We start from the raw sequence: 17273 nt of genomic DNA on the forward strand, positions 1-17273 counted from the left end.
AATACCAAAAAATTTATCCCTACTAACTATATGGACTTCAAAAAGAAAAGGCGTACGTGTGGCACCTTAGAGACTAATCAATTTATTTGAGCATAAGCTTTCGTGAGCTACAGCTCACTTCATATATGGACTTCAAAATTCTCCCCATGAGTCACATTAACACAATCATGGAGGAGTTGGAGCCGAAATGGCTGTAATTTCTTCAAGAACAAGATCAATCATGATGCTGGCATAAGTCTGCATTTTGGGTTCCGGCAAGCTACTATAATGATAAGTACCTTTTCATTTCTCCAAACCAGAGATACCTCATCAGGCAAATAAGCATCAAGAGCACATATTACAAAGGGTTCAATATTGGCACTTAGGCTACAAGTCAACCCATTACTTTCTGATAAAGAAAGAAAAGAAACCTTGAAAACAGTTATTGCCTCAGTTTAATGAACGTATGTTGATTTTTTCTGGTATTCTTTTGACACTTTGGTGCATGGAATCTCTAAGCTTAGATGCCAAGTTACCTATGCTCTTAGAACTGAAATTCGCATAGGGCTGAAAACATTTTTACTGCGAGTAAACAGATCTTTATATAGGAGAAAAGACAAGTGAAGTTAAGCAGTACCTGTATGAATGAAGACATGTCTCTGTAAATGGTAGTTGGTTCTAAAGGCAGCATTGCAATGCTCACAAACATGAGATTTGGGGGTTTTCAGACCAAGTGATCCATCCTCATTTATTGTAAGGATCTATTTTAAAAAAAGTAAAATTTGTTCTCACACTACCCACTAAAGATGTTTTATTGACTACAAATCAAAACATAAAATGAATTTGTAATGCAGAAAATTCAAATATTTCAGGTAAAAATAGTGCTAACTTCTATAAATCTACACCAATAGGATTTTGGTTTTACATTTGCAACAATTGCCTGTTCCAAACTTTTGTATCGTCAATTGTCAAGAGATATTTCCAGGGGGAGACAAATGCTGGAGACAAAAGCAATTGATGGAAAACCAGCTTACAGCTTCCCTATTCAGAGTGGAGTCACTTTAAATGTCAGTGTTTACTTTCTCCATCTGTTGGGAAGGAGGTAAAGTAAACAAACTATCTTTGGGCACAGAACCATGGATGATCATATTTTAAAGGATAAGTGGAATGTTGTATGATCTTTGTGGAAATAAAGCAAGATTGTATGATTGTCAAGATGTATAAAAGCTTATCCCTGAGTAACCACATAACCTGTCTGCTACTGCACATCATAGCTAAAATTAAGACTGGACTAATAAAACTATACCCCTGTCCAGTTACATATAAAATGTCAGTACAGAAGTATCACAGTGACTCTAATTGTTTAGTTATTTTCCATTATATTCCCTTAGCCTGACTTTCTAATTCTTTGATATAATGTCTTGGTACAGTACTTAGTAGGCTTTTATATCACTTTTGTACACTAAGTGGCCACAAGACAACCTCTCCCAATATTCTGTAATGTGGAGATGATAAAAAAAAAAAAAACCCACCTTGGATGCCTCCTAACTCGTTCATCTTACAGAGCCCTTCCTCACTTAGTGTATCCCTTGAGAAGATCTCCCTGCCAAATTCAGCTTTCTACTTTCAATAATTTTGATGCCATAGTAGATTGTTTTTTTAAGTTGCAAGAATTTTTTAAATACTACGGAGAGTTCATTTCCACACCTCTCCCACATTTGATACAGCTCAGTACAGTTTTGCTCAAACTTGCCCCAAAATAACACCACTGGGAAGAGACCAGCAGGAAAATGGCAGCCCAACAAATGAAATTTTCAGAAAGTTTTAGGTGACTGAAAAACAGTGTTATAATAGTGTGTTATAACAGAATAATCTCAAAAAAATAGTGATTAGTTCTCTAACTATAAAAACCGAAGAAGAAACCATGCTGGCACTCTATATAGCCAGGATATTTTAACAGAGCAAGCAAAAGAGCCATTTCATTGCTCTGTGATTGTGGATAAACTCAGTATTAACTCTTATTATAGGACCTTCTTTGAAAATTGTTCTAATTTTACCTGCTCATTCTGCTACAGCAAACCTCACAGACAGTTTAGGCTCTGATCGAGCACACACACTTGAAACCAATGGGATTGCTCACATGTTTATCAATAAGCACATTAATATGTTTGCAGGTGCCTTACAGATCTGTGAAGTCCAATGCTTATAAAATTATGTTCTGTAACAATATGCTACTACTTAAACGGACACTGTCAGATAAAAAAGTATATTTTATAAAACAATGAAATTTCATTACATGTATTATGTATATTACTGACATTTTAAAATAACTATGCTGAAAACAGAAAAAAAGATTTCATATTCCTCCATTTTTCCTCTACATTCTGGACTCTTTTTAAATTTACTGCATTGTAGCTCTGCTTAAATGAAGAAAATCAGTTTTGCCAATGCAGTTTTGCCAAAATGTAGTCCAAAAAATAATGGGGGTAAAAAATGAATAAAAACTGTAGATTTTTCAAGTAGACAAGTAATAAAAGAAAAACAGTACTGAAAATATTTCAATGTATTAAGTGACCTCCACACTTAAAAACCCAGCTGTTGGATTGGCAGCAAATCAAGACCAACATGCTGGGATTATGCCATACCAATCCTTCTGCTCTTCCTGCCCTTCCTATTTTTATGAGCCAATAAAAGATTGATACAAACCCTGCTCAAGGATTTCCCTCAACCTTTTTTAATCCCTCTTCATCTCAAAAGAATGGAGCAAGCAGACAGGGAGAGAGAGGAAGGAAGCATACCCATGAATGCCCATGAAGTCTTCTGAAAGAGGGACACCCACCTCCTGCACCAAACAATACTCCCACAGATGTGGTCTCTGAGGAGAAAGGGTGAGGCATTCAAGCTGGATCCCCCTCATTATAACAGAGAGAGGCGTGCTGCTCTTAGGGACCCAAGAGCTTGGAACTTGCTCCTGAACTCTATCTGAAATATTTATAATCTGTCAGCCCTTCAGGCATGCCACAAAAGCCATCTATATAAGAAGATTTGTGGGGGAGGTTATGGGATAGGTAACCCTGGGAGAATGAAAAGGCTTGTTTTGTTTCAAGAGGTTTTTCTGGGGGGCAGGAGGGGTAGAGGGAGGAGGGGAGATTTGCTGCTTTAATTTATTTGCTGGCTGGGCTGTTTCCTGAATACGCTTATTTTTATGCTATTGTGTGGTCTTCTTTATGGGACTGTGATTTTACTTAACTGCTATAGCACCTGTGTGCTTTATTTTAATTGTTGCATAAATCCAAATAAAATAAATAATTAGCTTGCGTTTTAGTAGAAGAGGGCAAACCCTTGCTGCAGGCCCCATTTGGATAGGTTTTGTCTTAACAAAAACGTGCCCCTTTGATATAGGAAAATCTAAGGTCTCAGACTGTTACAGGGCAATTCTGTCCTACAGTACCCCCGCACTGCAGGCACTCCCTGCCTCAGTTTCTCCTCCCTAGAATTTTCTGTGTCTCCTAGGGTTCATGTGGCTCAGCCCTCTGGTTGGATCACTCTAAATTCAATCCCTCTTCAGGTAACAAGTCCAAACAAAAGTCTCAAAATTAACAAAAGGTACTCCCTGTTCACAGTCCTTTCTGGGTTACCTTTCAGCCCCCCCTCCCCCCCCCCCTTACGTAGAAGTCCCCAGTTTGCCTCCCTGAACCTAAGCTATAAGTTAGACAACTGTCGGACCCCAGTCAGATTCTCCCTCAGCTGGCCCCTTTCCCCCCTAATTAGTCCCCATGCTCAGAAGCCTCAGCAGACCAGGCTTCTCTTGCTGATGTCTGCCCAGCTATGAGGGAGGAGACAACATTTACGGGGGTCTGCATCTCCCAGCTTACCCCCAATTGCCTGGATGACAGGAGAGCCTGGCCGCACCCTCTCACCAAGAATCCCGGCCCTTAAAGACACAGTGATGGAATTTTCTTGCAAGCACTACTTACTCCTGGAACCACTTCTTCTCTATCAATATCTCATAGGACAGGCCTTATATTATGTATGTATAGGACCATTCAAAATCTTAAAAGGCCATGCCATCTGGCAGAGTGGGCTGACCCCTATGCGCCACCTCATTTAAAGGGCAGGCTACCCAGTGACACAGGTAGATGGGTAAAATTGCTATATTCCTCTTGACAGTAGATCTGGAAAACAAATTCTCAAAATAATGTAGAACAACAGTTATCATGAGAACTTCTAACACAAATAAGAATACTACTCTTAAGGGAATTCTGTGCAAAAAATTAAAAATTCTGTGCCAAAAAATTAAAAATTCTGCAAAATTCTGCATATTTTGTCAAAATAACACAATATAATCACTATTTTCAATTATTTGCTGACAAGTATTTTGAAATAAATTACCAAAATTGAGAGATTATGTTGTTATTGTGTTATTTTCCAAATAAAATTTTGTAGAATTTTAAAATTTTTAATTTTTTGGCGCAGAATTCCCTCAAGAGTACCAGGGTTCTGTGTGGCACAATTTGGTGTGGGTAGCTTGGTGGGGTGTCTGGGAGGGATCTGGATCACAGGGACTTGTTGTGGGGTTCTGGGTGCAGGGGGAATAGGACTCAGCAGGGGAGTCCAGGTGAAAGCAGTTAGGGCTCAACGGGGGGGTCTGGGTGCTGGAGGAGTGGGTCTTGGTGAGATGGCGGTCAGAGTGCAGCTGGTTGGGGCTCAGTGGGGTGGGGATCCAGTTGTGAGGAGCTCCCGATGCAGGGGGTAAGGCTCAGCAGGATGGGGGTTCTGGGGTTTGGTGGGGATGGTTCTGGGTGCAGGGGGCTCCTGATACACAGGGAGAGTGGGGTGAGGCTTGGCAGGGGGGATTTTGGTGCGGGGAGGTCCAGATGCACAGGGGTTGGGCAGATAGGAGGAGCAGCACCCTGTACAGTAGCTGAGGAGCGATGGGATCAGGAAGTGGGGGAAGAGGGTCACCGTATGGGGAACTGCTTCCCGTCCACGCAACCCCCATGCATCTGGACATCCGCCCTGCTGTGCCTCACGTCCTGCACCTAGCCCCTCCCTCCAACTCTCCGCCCGCAGTGCAGAGCTTCCTACAGCCAGGGGAAGTTTCTAGAGTTAATCTGACCCAGTGCCAGCTTCTCTGGGCAGCGAAGGGAGAACTCTGTCTCCATCATCCTCCTCCTTCCTCCCAGGCCCAGCCAGGATGAACATCCCTGGGCAGCCAAGGCATCCCTAAACACGACCCCCGCTCGCTGTGCCGCAGTGACTTTCCTCTCCCCTGGCTGCCTGAATAGACCCTGCGGGAAAGGGGTGAGTGAGCACTGGTGCAGTTTCTCTTTGGTTCCCCACAGAAACCACTTTTCTGCGGAAAAGCGAAGAGAATCTGTGTAGGGACATATTTCTGTATGCGTGCAGCAGCGCACACTTCCCCCAGGAGTAGAATATACATAAAGACACTTAAATTTTAGGAATGCTCTCTACCAGCAGGTTATTTTACTAAATTTATGGATGAAAACTTTTTAAAAATTTTCAGAACTGTCATTTTAGATTTGTTTTTAAACTGTTCTCAATGCATAAGGGCACACAATAATTCTCAGGCTCATAGAAAGGTACAACTATTATTAGATGAACATAGTGCAATGATTTATAACTTGTCCACAAAACTACTGACTCATAATTTAAAAAAAATATTTGGAAAGGGAACTGTCTGGGGAGACAGATGTTGAAGTATATCAAAGGTTCATGTTTCTAAAAGGAGTTCAAAGAAATACACTATGAATGCCTTATATCACAGTCTTCTCTGGACTCTGGAACACTCCAAAGTTGCATCTTTACTGTACAAATAAAACAACTTCAGACATAACTACTTCGAATTCTAAAGAAATCACTCAGTCATAGCAAATCTACAGGTTCTTTTCAAGCTTGGTTTCTCCAAAATCAGTCTTACCTTTGCTGGTGAACGCTGTTTTCTTTTCTTCTTTTTCTGCATATCTACTGGCTCTCGTATTTGTTTTTTGTCTCTCTTCTGTTGTTCAGAGGCATCAGTAAAAGTAATTTCCTGCTTTACACTGATCTGTTAAGATACGAAGTGCCAGTTTCAGGTGAGGTTCTCATTACAAAAGAGCAATTTTTCATTTTCAGATGACAAGCGGCTGAAATAAAGGCTAAGATTTTTTCTGAAGGAATTGTCCCATGGTTTCATTCTTTCAGAAATTTAACAAAAAAGGAGTAATCAGTATCTTCAAAAGGAAGGAAAGGAAAGAATTCTATACAGATTTACAGTTTGCTCTACCTCTTCATTCATCCAAAAAATGTAGGCTTTTCTTTCTGATCTGTAGTGTCTCTTTGTGACTCCTAGTGTACATCAAAATCTCTCAGATGTGCATGTAAATCACTCTTCCACTTGTTTCATACCTATATTACTTTTGCCTGTCGTATTGTCAATGCCAGGATTTTACAGAAATGGATGAATTTACTATATATTTGAGCTAAAAAACTTTTTAAGAACCTCCCAAAAGTACAGCGAATGAACTTTTTCCCAGTAATACTTCTTGATCTGTCAACTTTATTAAAAATCATATTCTTAAATATTCCTGAAATGTTTTCTAAACTGCCCAACAATCTCTGATCTGCAGTTGAAAGGAAAGCCCTCCCAATGTACATTGTTTTAACAAAACTCGTTGAAAAAAGACTATTCTTTTTTTTTTACACCTTTATAACATGTCTTTTTAAATCACTGACATTTCAGTAAACACCCAAACCGTTAAATATAAAACTTAACCGTATTAATGCATATTTTTCAAATGGAAGCCATTTCTATTCTCCCTGTAGTGGATGGAAGACACTTTTTATTAAATACTAAGGAAGACATAATATGGGCATCTACAAAGTGTCATATGTTCGACCTGTAGCATGAATGCAAGCAATAGCTGTCAAATGCTAAATTTCTATATGAGATATACTTTAAAAACATGTACATAAATGCTTCAGGTGGCAAAAAGAAAAAACATTTCCACACATGGCCAAATGTGCTTTTCATAAAACAAATAAATCATGCAGGTCCTTTAAATAATATTACTTATCCTGGTTTATATTTGCTCTTTAAAATTTATTATTGTGTGATTTTTTTAAGTGTTTAATGTTAACCAGTCAATTCCTATAGTAACAAAAATATAATTATCTATTTTTTTATAAATAGATGCTTATTATAAAAATGAAATATAGCTGGATGAAACTCACCTCAATGCAAATGACCTAAAAAAGGTTGTAATACACTTTTTAAACCACACTTAAGCTCATGAACCTTGGCTTAAATGATGTACAGGGCCTTGTGTCGGCCCTCTAACGGAGATGAATTTCACCCAGTCAGCAGCTAAAGACATTTTCATAAATAGCATCTATTATTAATAAATATTTTTATAATCAAAATACAAATAACTCATTAATGTACTCCTAACATAACACAACAACATTACCAAACCATGCTTCCTAAATGAGTGTGCAATATTTCATGAAGAAAATGCTTACAGGAACATTGACTGCATACTGTAGCCCTTGAGGAAGTCTATCTTGAGCCTCCAGCTCATCATCATTTTTTACCGTCTCCTCATGGACCATGAGTTCATCATGTGAAATCATCTCCTGCTGTCGAAGCTCATTTTCTTGTAACACTTCATCTGTTGTAAGAATTTCTTGATGTGCCATAGTCCGGTCTTGAAGCACTGCCTCTTGCCGTTCCCCAGATACTGAAGATTGGTCAGATACTGCACCCATCCCTACCATAGCCCTGGCTGACTGCATTTGGTCTATGCCACCACATTTAAGAAATAATCCTCCAAGTTTGTCTTCAATATTCATGCTTAAGTGCAATACCCTACAAAGAGAAGGATAGCAAGTGAATATCTACAAATGGGGAAGTTATTTAAAAATTTACTTGACATTTAAAAAAAAAATGTTTTACAAAATAGAGTCAACAACACATGCCTTTCTTGTAAGTACTGTCCAGGACTTTCAACACTTCATCTTTGTTGTAACAAGCTAAAGGAGATCTCTCTCTCTCTCTCACACACACACACACACACACACACTTTCAAATAGGTTGTAGTTGAGTTGTGGTTGTCTTTTGACTACCGATATAACGGGGTGATACAGTAGTTATATGAATTGATAGCTAAAAGAAACTTAAATACATTCCCTACCCTTTAAAGGAAGCAAACTGCTTCCATTTTTTCTTTTCTGCCTCTCTTCCCCATCCCCTCTCCCCATTTTTGTGCCTGATCCCTCTCCTGAAGATGCCTCCTTTCACTGTGTTCTCTCTTCTCCACTCCCCTCTCTTTGTCTGTCTCTCCTGTCACCACTGTTCCAGGCTGCCAGAACAGCTTTATTGTCACAAGGGAGAGGAAAGAGAATTTTTTGGTTCTTGCTGCTGCTGTTGTTGCATGAGAAGGAAGAGGAATAGTTAAACATACTTATAGGGGGGTGATCACCTCCACACCCACTCCGACACTAGAGCATGAGTCAGGGTGTTATGGGCTTAACACTGCCCACATGAATAGTGCAAAAACAGAGTAGGAAATAGGCCGTAGTTCAGCATGCTGTGCGGGAGGCTCAGCTCCACCTCAGTTAGGCTTTTTAGCTAATTAGGCTCTGGGTCAGCTCTGTCCCTAATGTTCTAACTGTTCAATTAAATAGCCAAAGAAGCCAAACCATCTTACCCAGCAGTACAGAAGGGCTCTCCATCATCTCCTAAGAATTACATTGTGATGCCCTACAGCCAATTTAACATCCTGCTATTCCCAAAGCATACACTCCACCCACAAACTTGTATCAAACAGATCAACATGTAATGTTTAAACTTCAGTTTTCAGTTTGAAAATAGAAAATATGTCTCAAAAAACACTTGCAGTGACTGAGAAAAATAGGGAGGATTCTGGATTTATCCTAATTTCTAGTGAAGATTTGTTCATTTCACAAACTCATCACACAATCTGGCATGAAGTGCAGACTCGCCCCAAGTGGGGCCCAGGAGCATTTGATATTAGGAATGTGGCCCACTGGCAGAACAGAGTGGTGAAGATTACACATTACTGATCTGCATCATGCCTGATTCCAGACAGTACTATTAGTAGTCCTGATTCTTGTGAATATTCAATTCACTCAAGCAAATTAAAACAGAATTAAAAAGGCAGCCAACATTACCGTTCTCCAGCATTAATCTAGTCAAGACAGGAGAGGATCTGTGCCTGACCTATCACACAAGAGCAAGAATCTCTAACTCCTTGAATATGTCAGAGAGGTGGCGGATTTTTGAGACCTGCAGGATTGTCTAATAATCCTCCCCCTTTTCAAGTTCAAGTGCTCAACTGCCAAGTCAAAAGACTGAACCAGTTGGATATTCGTGGTAAAGTGGACCTTGTCCCAGTAAACTTTCCACTGCTGGAAGTCAGAATGGATTGACTACTGATGTATTCATTCAGCTTGACCCTAAATACGTAGGGTACTGACATCATTAAAAGATTTAATGATGTGGCTTCATTTCCTTTTTGGGAGACACTGAAACCCAAGCCTCTGCATACAAGAGGTCAAAGATATTTATAAATGAATAAGAAAGTAAAAAGGAACCAACAACCTTTAAAAATGTGGAAATATGAAAATGGAGGAATACATTTGAGATGAAAAAGTAAAGACTGACACTCCCCAAATCTACAACCTAACCTGTGAGGTAGCTGAAGAACAAGGCCTCTGATGAAATTAGAGGAGAGAGACTCCAACACATTTGCATGGAATTAATATTCCAGTGAGCAATACCATACAAAAAGGGCTTCCAGACCCTTTGTATTTTCCCAGAATAGATGTCCTCCTAGATTTCAACAAAAATGCTAAATACTGTCATGTTAAAAGGACTCGGTACACAAGATTCCGTAAGTGTGAATATCAATGATTCAAAGAGACAGATGTTCCTGAGAGATGCAGAAACCACAGTCTGTAGGGGCAGTTTGGGGTGATGAGGATCAACAATCCTTTGTCTTCGCTGGGGAAGGTAGCAAAGTCTCTCTGCAGGCCAGCCCATGTGAAGAAGAAAGCAGTTGTCCAATCTTGCTGTTGTCAAGAGTCTGGAACAAAATAAAAGTTCAGAACTTTCTTATTTGATAAAATTTGCAAACAAATCTGTTTGTGGAAGGAAGCACATCTGGGTCAGGTAAATCCAGGTGTCCTAAATTTCCAATCTCCTGGGGAGAATTCCTTCTAATTTTGCCAATCTGTTTGCCAGTTCAGCTTTGCTAGAGAGATAGGATTTTGAGAGCTTCTCATTTAACTTTCTGCTTCTAGTGCCATCCTGCCATCTTACAGTAGACCAGTTACAACCTTTTATATACATAGTGGATAGTCTAGCAGGAACTTTGGGAAGAAGTGATCTGGCACCAGTGGAGTACCCAGAGCTAAAGGACAGTTGGTTGAATCTGTTCTGAAATAGTATGTAGAAACAAAGTTCAAAATTTTGGATCGATTGACTCTGGAAGAACACTAAAGGAGCATTATCTTATGAAGTTTCTGAGGCTCTTTCAGTCTGAAGCCATCAAACAGAACTTGTATCAGACTACCTCTCCAAGTGTGAAAAGAGCCAATCTGAGGCACTAAGGACAATTTGAAAACTTTATCCTGCTAAACTCTAGTTTTTTTCTGATCAGACAGTATGTGCTTGGGAGGGATCTAGTCAGAACGGACTAGTTTCTCCAGGGATACTTAGATAAGCAACTTTGAAGTCTTTCTTATGCATCATCTTCAGGGCATTTCTCTTCAAATGAACAGACACCGACTCTTCAATGTTTAAAGCAGGGTTAGGTTATCTCAGCTAAGTTAAAAAGTATTTCCAGTTGTCTGAATCACATATTACCAAAGAAAAGAATACGATTTCACACTTTTCAAGGGATGAAGTGCACCAGGAATGCCACCAATGATCCCAGGGAGAGAAACTGTAATCCATGGAATTTTTTTTGGAGGTAACTGGGGTTTCATGGCAGCAGGGTGAAGTAGTAGTTCTCCGTCAACGGTGCTGAAGGTTTCCTGGAGAGGACTTGCAACAAGGCAAATGCCATTCTGGGATGTAGTAACAGGAATGTTACATGTAAGACATGGGAGGTAATTGTTCTGCTCTATTTGGCACTGGTGAGTCCTCAGCTGGAGTACTGTTTCCAGTTTTGGGCACCATACTTCAAAAAAGTTATGAACAAACTGGAGAGAGTCCAAACGAGAGCAACAAAAATGATAAGAGGTTTAGAAAACATGACCTATGAGGAAAGATTGAAAGCACTGGGCATGTTTAGTCTAGAGAAGAAAAGGCCAAGGGAGGACATAATAGTCTTTAAATATGTAAAATGTTGTTATAAAGCGGACAGTTATCATTTGTTTTCCATTTCCACCCAGAATAGGCCATGTAATCATCTTAATTTGCAGCAAGGGAGATTTAGATTGGATATTAGGAAAAAATTTAACTATGAGGATAATTAAGTATTAAAACAGGTTACTGGTGAAGGCTGCAGACTCCCCATCCTTGGAGGTTTTTAAGAACAGGTTGAACAAACACCTGTCAGGGTTGGTCCAGGTATATTTAATCCTGCTCAGTGCACGAGGATGGACTAGATGATTTCTTGAGGTCCCTTCCAGCCCTACATTTCTATGATTCTATGCATGTTGAGGCCTACTGCAGTATTAGCTTATTGTACGGCAGCCTTCATAGGAACCAGCTGGAGAGGTGCTGAGATGGGGAAGTGCAAGCTGCTAAGAAGCAAGCATTCAAATGTGAAAAACAGCAGCTGCAGTCTGTCTGTTCAAGGCACAGCTGAAAGCAGTGCTAGGGACTGCTCCAGATGCAGAATATTGCCAAACTGCTCTGAAATCAGGCACAAATTGAGGAATTCCTGGATTTAAAGCTATTTCCTGGCAGAAAGGTACGGAGAATAATGAGAAAAGGGTCTCAGAAAGACAGCAAAAGAGTCTGCTGCTGCTGCTGCTGTCACCAATGAATTGGGGCAGACTGGTTGATACATAGCAGCAGAATGCGAGAGGAACAATTGGTAATGTGCAGCAGCTGCCTAGCAGAGGACACACACTGATAGTATATTGCATTTATTTGTAACATATTGTCAGCTGTTTTACTCCTTTAAATTGTGAGGGATATGACTACATGGCTGCTTTTCACACCGACGAGTAGGCTTAGTCCTTGGGATAGTAGGCATCAGGTACATTTTTCAAGTTCTGATCTTGAGTCACCTCAGGTGCATTATAAGAGCAGGTTTTTAGATAGCTGGCCATTCATACAAAAATAATGAGGACTCAATCTGCAGCATAACACTACAACTGATGAAACACAATCTAGTCTACATAAAATCTAAAAACAGTACCAAATAATATGAAAGTAAAGAAAAACATATAAAAATAGGCTATTAGTCCAAATGAGAAGTGTCCTGATTGGAACTGCCTTGGCAAATCAAGCACAGTTGACCACAAGATGCTTTTGGGAGGGTGGGGAGGAGGGCAGAGGTTGCTTAAGTAAGCAAAATCATATTATTTTAATTGAAACCAAGACCTGTAGTAGGTCAACCAGTAAGTTAGAACAAGCTACATCTGTGAAAGAAGATATCCCCAGAATAAGATTATCCTTGACAGAAGCCATGATAATACACACCACATACTAGTGTAAATTAGTATATACCTCATGCCATAAAACATTGTGATTCACACGGCAGTCTTTTTCCTGGGATTCAAAACTTTTATTTAATAAGATTTTTAGCACCATCTTTGAAAATATAGTTAAAAATCTCTCAATAAAGGCAGAGATCCAATTAAAAAAAGGTAACATAAAAGGTGTAACTTAAATGCTCCAAAGCTAAAAGAAATGCAGAGTTAGGGTGTTCACTGTGCTTGTTAGAGATTCCCCAAACTCAATGTCTCAAGCAAGGCACTTGAATGTGGGGCTCTACAGGACAGACTGCACAGATATGTATACCAAGAAAGAAAGAAAAAGGAAGGAAGGACTGGAGAAAAAACCTCGGAACAGTTGCTCTACCCTAGAGCTTCTTTCTCTTTTGATACAATGCTCAGCAATTGCTTGCAGAACACAGCATTTCTCACATGCGGCCACCAGAGGCTTTTCTTGCAGCCACAGCTGCCTGGGCAATGATTTGGAGGGGGAGGGGAGTAAAGCATTGGCCCCTACCCTGGGTCAGCAAGTAGGGGTTGGGGCCCTGTGCCTCTCTGGAGCCACATCGCCGGAGGAGCAGACAGCCGGTGTGACTTTCTTACCTTCCCGCGGATGGTGGGGCTCAGGCTTCCGGCTTCAGCCCGGGGTGCCACTGTGCTTCAGGGTCACCACCACCACCCCCATCGCCTCTGGTCTCTGCTGCCTTCCCCGGTCCCTGACCCATCCAACCCATCACCACTGGCCTCCAATGCCTTCCTACCCACCTCCCCATCCAAGGCTTAATTTTTCCCCCGGCTTGCCAGGGCTGAGTAAGTAAGTCTGCTGTGAAAACTGATATTTATATGTTTGTTAATACCACTTTTCACTGCCTCCCAGCTAGCCAACAAGTCGGCTGCGGAGAAAAGTGATATTAACAAATGGCAGTGAAAAGTAAGATTAACTAACATTCAAATATCACTTTTCACAGAAGCAGACTTACTAACTAGCAATTCTATTTAAAAAACAAAAATTATAAAACAAAAAAGCAAAAGAAACAACAAGAAAAAAGACAAGAACATACAAAGCACCTTATTTGTGTTTCTGTTCTGGTTAGGTCCTGTAAAGAACAGAGACAACTGCATGTTGTTATTATTATTGAGTCTGAAAAAAAAACCCAACATAAATAAATTACGATTTGGACAGGTATATGTGCATATTTATTTGTTTTTCCTAAAGTTAATTACTTTTTACAGAAAAATTGTCATAGCGGCCACCAGCCAGAGTTGGTGACCACACTCGAAGGCCACCAAAAATTTTGTTGTGAGAACCCCTTCTAGAGCCACTGAACCATGTTGCTTTGTTTCAAAAACTGCTGCTCAGACGAACCCTACTACAGCACTTCAGAACAGTTAGCTTCAGTGTGCCTCTCGTAAGTTTTTCCAAAGATTCCTGGTGCATTAAGGAGATCTAAGGATATATCTACATTACAGCTATGAACAAGCCTTCCACTTGAGTAAATGGACTTGCTAAAATTAGCAGTGTGGACATTGTGGCTCAGGCAGCATCTTGGGCTCTCAAGCCCACCCCACTCAGAATGTAAAAGGTACTGAACTGAAAATGTCTTGAATGCAAAATGTTGTTGCCTTTGCCTATTTAGAACAAAAGGACAAATACCACCAAATTTTGACAGTGGGTAGAAAAGAAATGTGTCCTGATAATGTAATGTAACCTGATAGCCACTGCCACGTTGACCCATTCTGCACAAAATGACCCTAACAAGTTCACTATAAACAAAATATACAGAGTTGTAAAGAAGCTTAAGAGAAATAAGGTGGAAGGAATCTGAAGGATTCAGTGAAAATCCTGCAGAACTGTTAAAAAGTTCTGGACCAGCTATTATTTTATGGTTGCAGATACAGCTCAATATCATCCGGAGAGCAGAGTCAGTCCTATACGACTGGCAAAAAAGTGATATTCTACCATTTTGGAAACATAAAGGCAGCAATCAAGACTGTTGTAATTATTGTTGCATTACTCTTCTGTCCACCCCGGGGAAAGTTTTTGCTTCTCTCTTGTTGGCCCAAGCCGCTGATATCTTAAGCAATAAGACAAGACCATAACAAGCTGGTTTCATTCCCGGCTGTTCAACAACGAAAGGAGCAAATCTTCACAGCTTATTCAGAAGGCACAAGAATTCAAGTGCCCCATTCACATTACATTTGTGGATATCAAGGCGTTTGATTCTTTTGACAGGTTAATTGCTTTGGCTGATCTTGAACCAAACACCCTGATAGGTACAGAGACAAAGCTGAGGATAAAAAAGCTTCTGTGGTCAGTATTCTGACCTATGGGACTGAAACGTGGTGCTTCTCTCTTCAAATTAAAAAAAAGTTGGACACCATTCAGATGAAGCATGTCCAAATGATCAAAAAATATCAAATGGCATGAATTAAAGTCTAATGAAGAAATCAATTTTCTAACTAAACAGGTAGTGCTTTGTCATACCGTCTCCCAACACTCCCTAAATTGGTATGGTCATCTGCTTCAAATGCCTACCAGCTTCCCTGCAAGAATCATTTTCTACCTTGACCCAATGAAACCAGGATGGAAAAGACCCCCAGAAGACCTAAAACACAATGGCTGGACAGTGTCAACAGATCCCTGTCCCCCACAGCCATTCTATCCTGTAATGCACCAGATTTGACTCAGTGGACAGCAAATCATGGAGTTGCATGATGTATTCTGTGGCCTGTACGCTGTCCAAATGACTGTATGAGAACTAACCTAACTCGATAATTAGGATGATAGTGACTACTCAGTGGAGTAGAACAGACACCCCAGAGGAAAGAATCAGCTTGTTTAACATCAGGGTAGAATGCAAGACCAAGCTCTTTGACTGGTTGTGGATGGGTGTATATATGTGTTTTTCCTTTTATTCTTGTACAAATAAAGTTGATTTTATTAAATAATTAACATGCACCTTGAGAAACTAATTGGGTGCATTTCAGAAATCTTAGATGTAAATTAATATGTGCAATACAGGCTTAGGAGAATTTGGGAGATTGTAATGAATGAACAGACAATTTGTGCAAAAGAGAAGAGAGAGGAAGTATCTCGAAAAACTGACAACGTAAACAAAAGAGGAAGGAAAATGACTATCTGCTCTCACATATCAAACGTGCATTCTTTAACTTCACACTGCTTTTTAATCTAATCTATCTACCTACCTACTGTAGAATAGATGTGGTTGAAATTTTTTGCCAAAAAAATAAATTAAATTAAAAATGGCCCCTTTTTTGAAGAAAATGTTTATATATTTTTTAATATTTATTTCTAAATTTTCTGAGTTTCAAACAGAACATCAAAAAGTTTTGAGTTTTCATAATTTTCGTTTCCTCCCCCCACCCCACCTTCTCCATCCTTTTACAGAGGCAAAATGGCAAAAAGAAAAAAAGAAGAGAAAAAGGGGGGAAGGATCCCACTCCAAAATGCAACATCTGTATATTTTTAAAATAACTTTCTGGGGGGAAACTATTTACCATTTATCAGCCAATTCTACTGTGAAACTTAATTAAATAATGTATTATGAACAGATTCAGGCACTAACTCTCTCTCACTGTGCATTCCAAATTTCAGCCAAGAATAAATGTAAAAATAGTGTGTATAATGGAAATTCTATCAAATCTTTATCAACTAGATGCCATGCTAATAAATCTCTCTTCAGGATTTTCCAAAATCAAAATCAAGATAATGATGCAATTATCTTTGAGAACCCCTGGCTTACATTAATTTGAAGAGGGTTAAGGTAAACCAAAAAAAGGTTACTTTTATTTTGGAATAAGTTATAGTAGTATAACTATACCAGTATAATTACACTGGTATAACTGATAAAAACTGGCAAAAACCTCCCTAACAAGCAACTTTTGCTGAAGCCTCATTAAAAAAAAAGTACCAGCAGCAGACACACTCTCACAACAAAAGACAAGTGGAGGATTTAAATGAATCAATCAATCAATAAAATTCACAAAGGAAAAACAAACAAACAAAAGCCTCCAGTCTAGTTCCATGGGCCATTCCATGTCTTATTCTTGTGTCTGTGCTCTTATTTTGCCAGAACCACTCAGTCCAAACTCTAACTGTATGTACACTTGTGACTAGGAAAGGTAAGACTGGTGTAGGAACCTTACTTATGCCAAAATTTACAACAGCAGAGGGTTTGTATTTAAATTCTCAAATTTAACCATTAGAATTTGTTTATAGGAGGAAATACGGAAATATTCCTGCAATTCTTTATACTAACAAAAAGAGAGATGACAAAATGACCTAATTATGCTTTAAAAATTGTAAATGCTTAACATGTTTTATTTTTATCCTTCGTATTAATAAAACAGTACTATCAGCAGAACCCGCCTCAGAAATTAAGAAAAGTAGCACTCAAGGTAATAAATTAATAGCTATTGAGTTTTGAATTGCAAAGAAAGTTACCAAACATAAATCAATACACACACAAAAAGTTTACAGATCCCAAAATTAGAGAATTCTAACTGTACCATATGATTGAAACCCTCTTAAGACTCAGATCATCCAGCATATGCCCCTGTGAATAACTATGTTGCTGAAC

At 39.4% G+C, this 17273-nt stretch overlaps 1 protein-coding gene across 2 annotated transcripts in view; it reads right to left on the reverse strand.

Moving 5' to 3' along the window:
* ZNF148 (zinc finger protein 148) overlaps nucleotides 1-17273 on the reverse strand; it is a 46512-nt gene that overhangs the window by 14880 nt on the left and 14359 nt on the right. For both annotated transcript variants that reach the window (XM_048868604.2, XM_048868605.2), the window contains exons 2-4: nucleotides 7501-7846; nucleotides 5921-6046; nucleotides 617-740 (exon numbers count right to left, since the gene is read on the reverse strand). In XM_048868604.2, coding sequence (XP_048724561.1) covers nucleotides 617-740; nucleotides 5921-6046; nucleotides 7501-7830 — 580 coding nt within the window. In that variant the 5' untranslated portion in view covers nucleotides 7831-7846. The remainder of the gene's footprint in view (nucleotides 1-616; nucleotides 741-5920; nucleotides 6047-7500; nucleotides 7847-17273) is intronic.

Source organism: Caretta caretta, chromosome 11 (assembly GCF_965140235.1).
Source record: "Caretta caretta isolate rCarCar2 chromosome 11, rCarCar1.hap1, whole genome shotgun sequence".
NCBI lineage: Eukaryota > Metazoa > Chordata > Testudines > Cheloniidae > Caretta > Caretta caretta.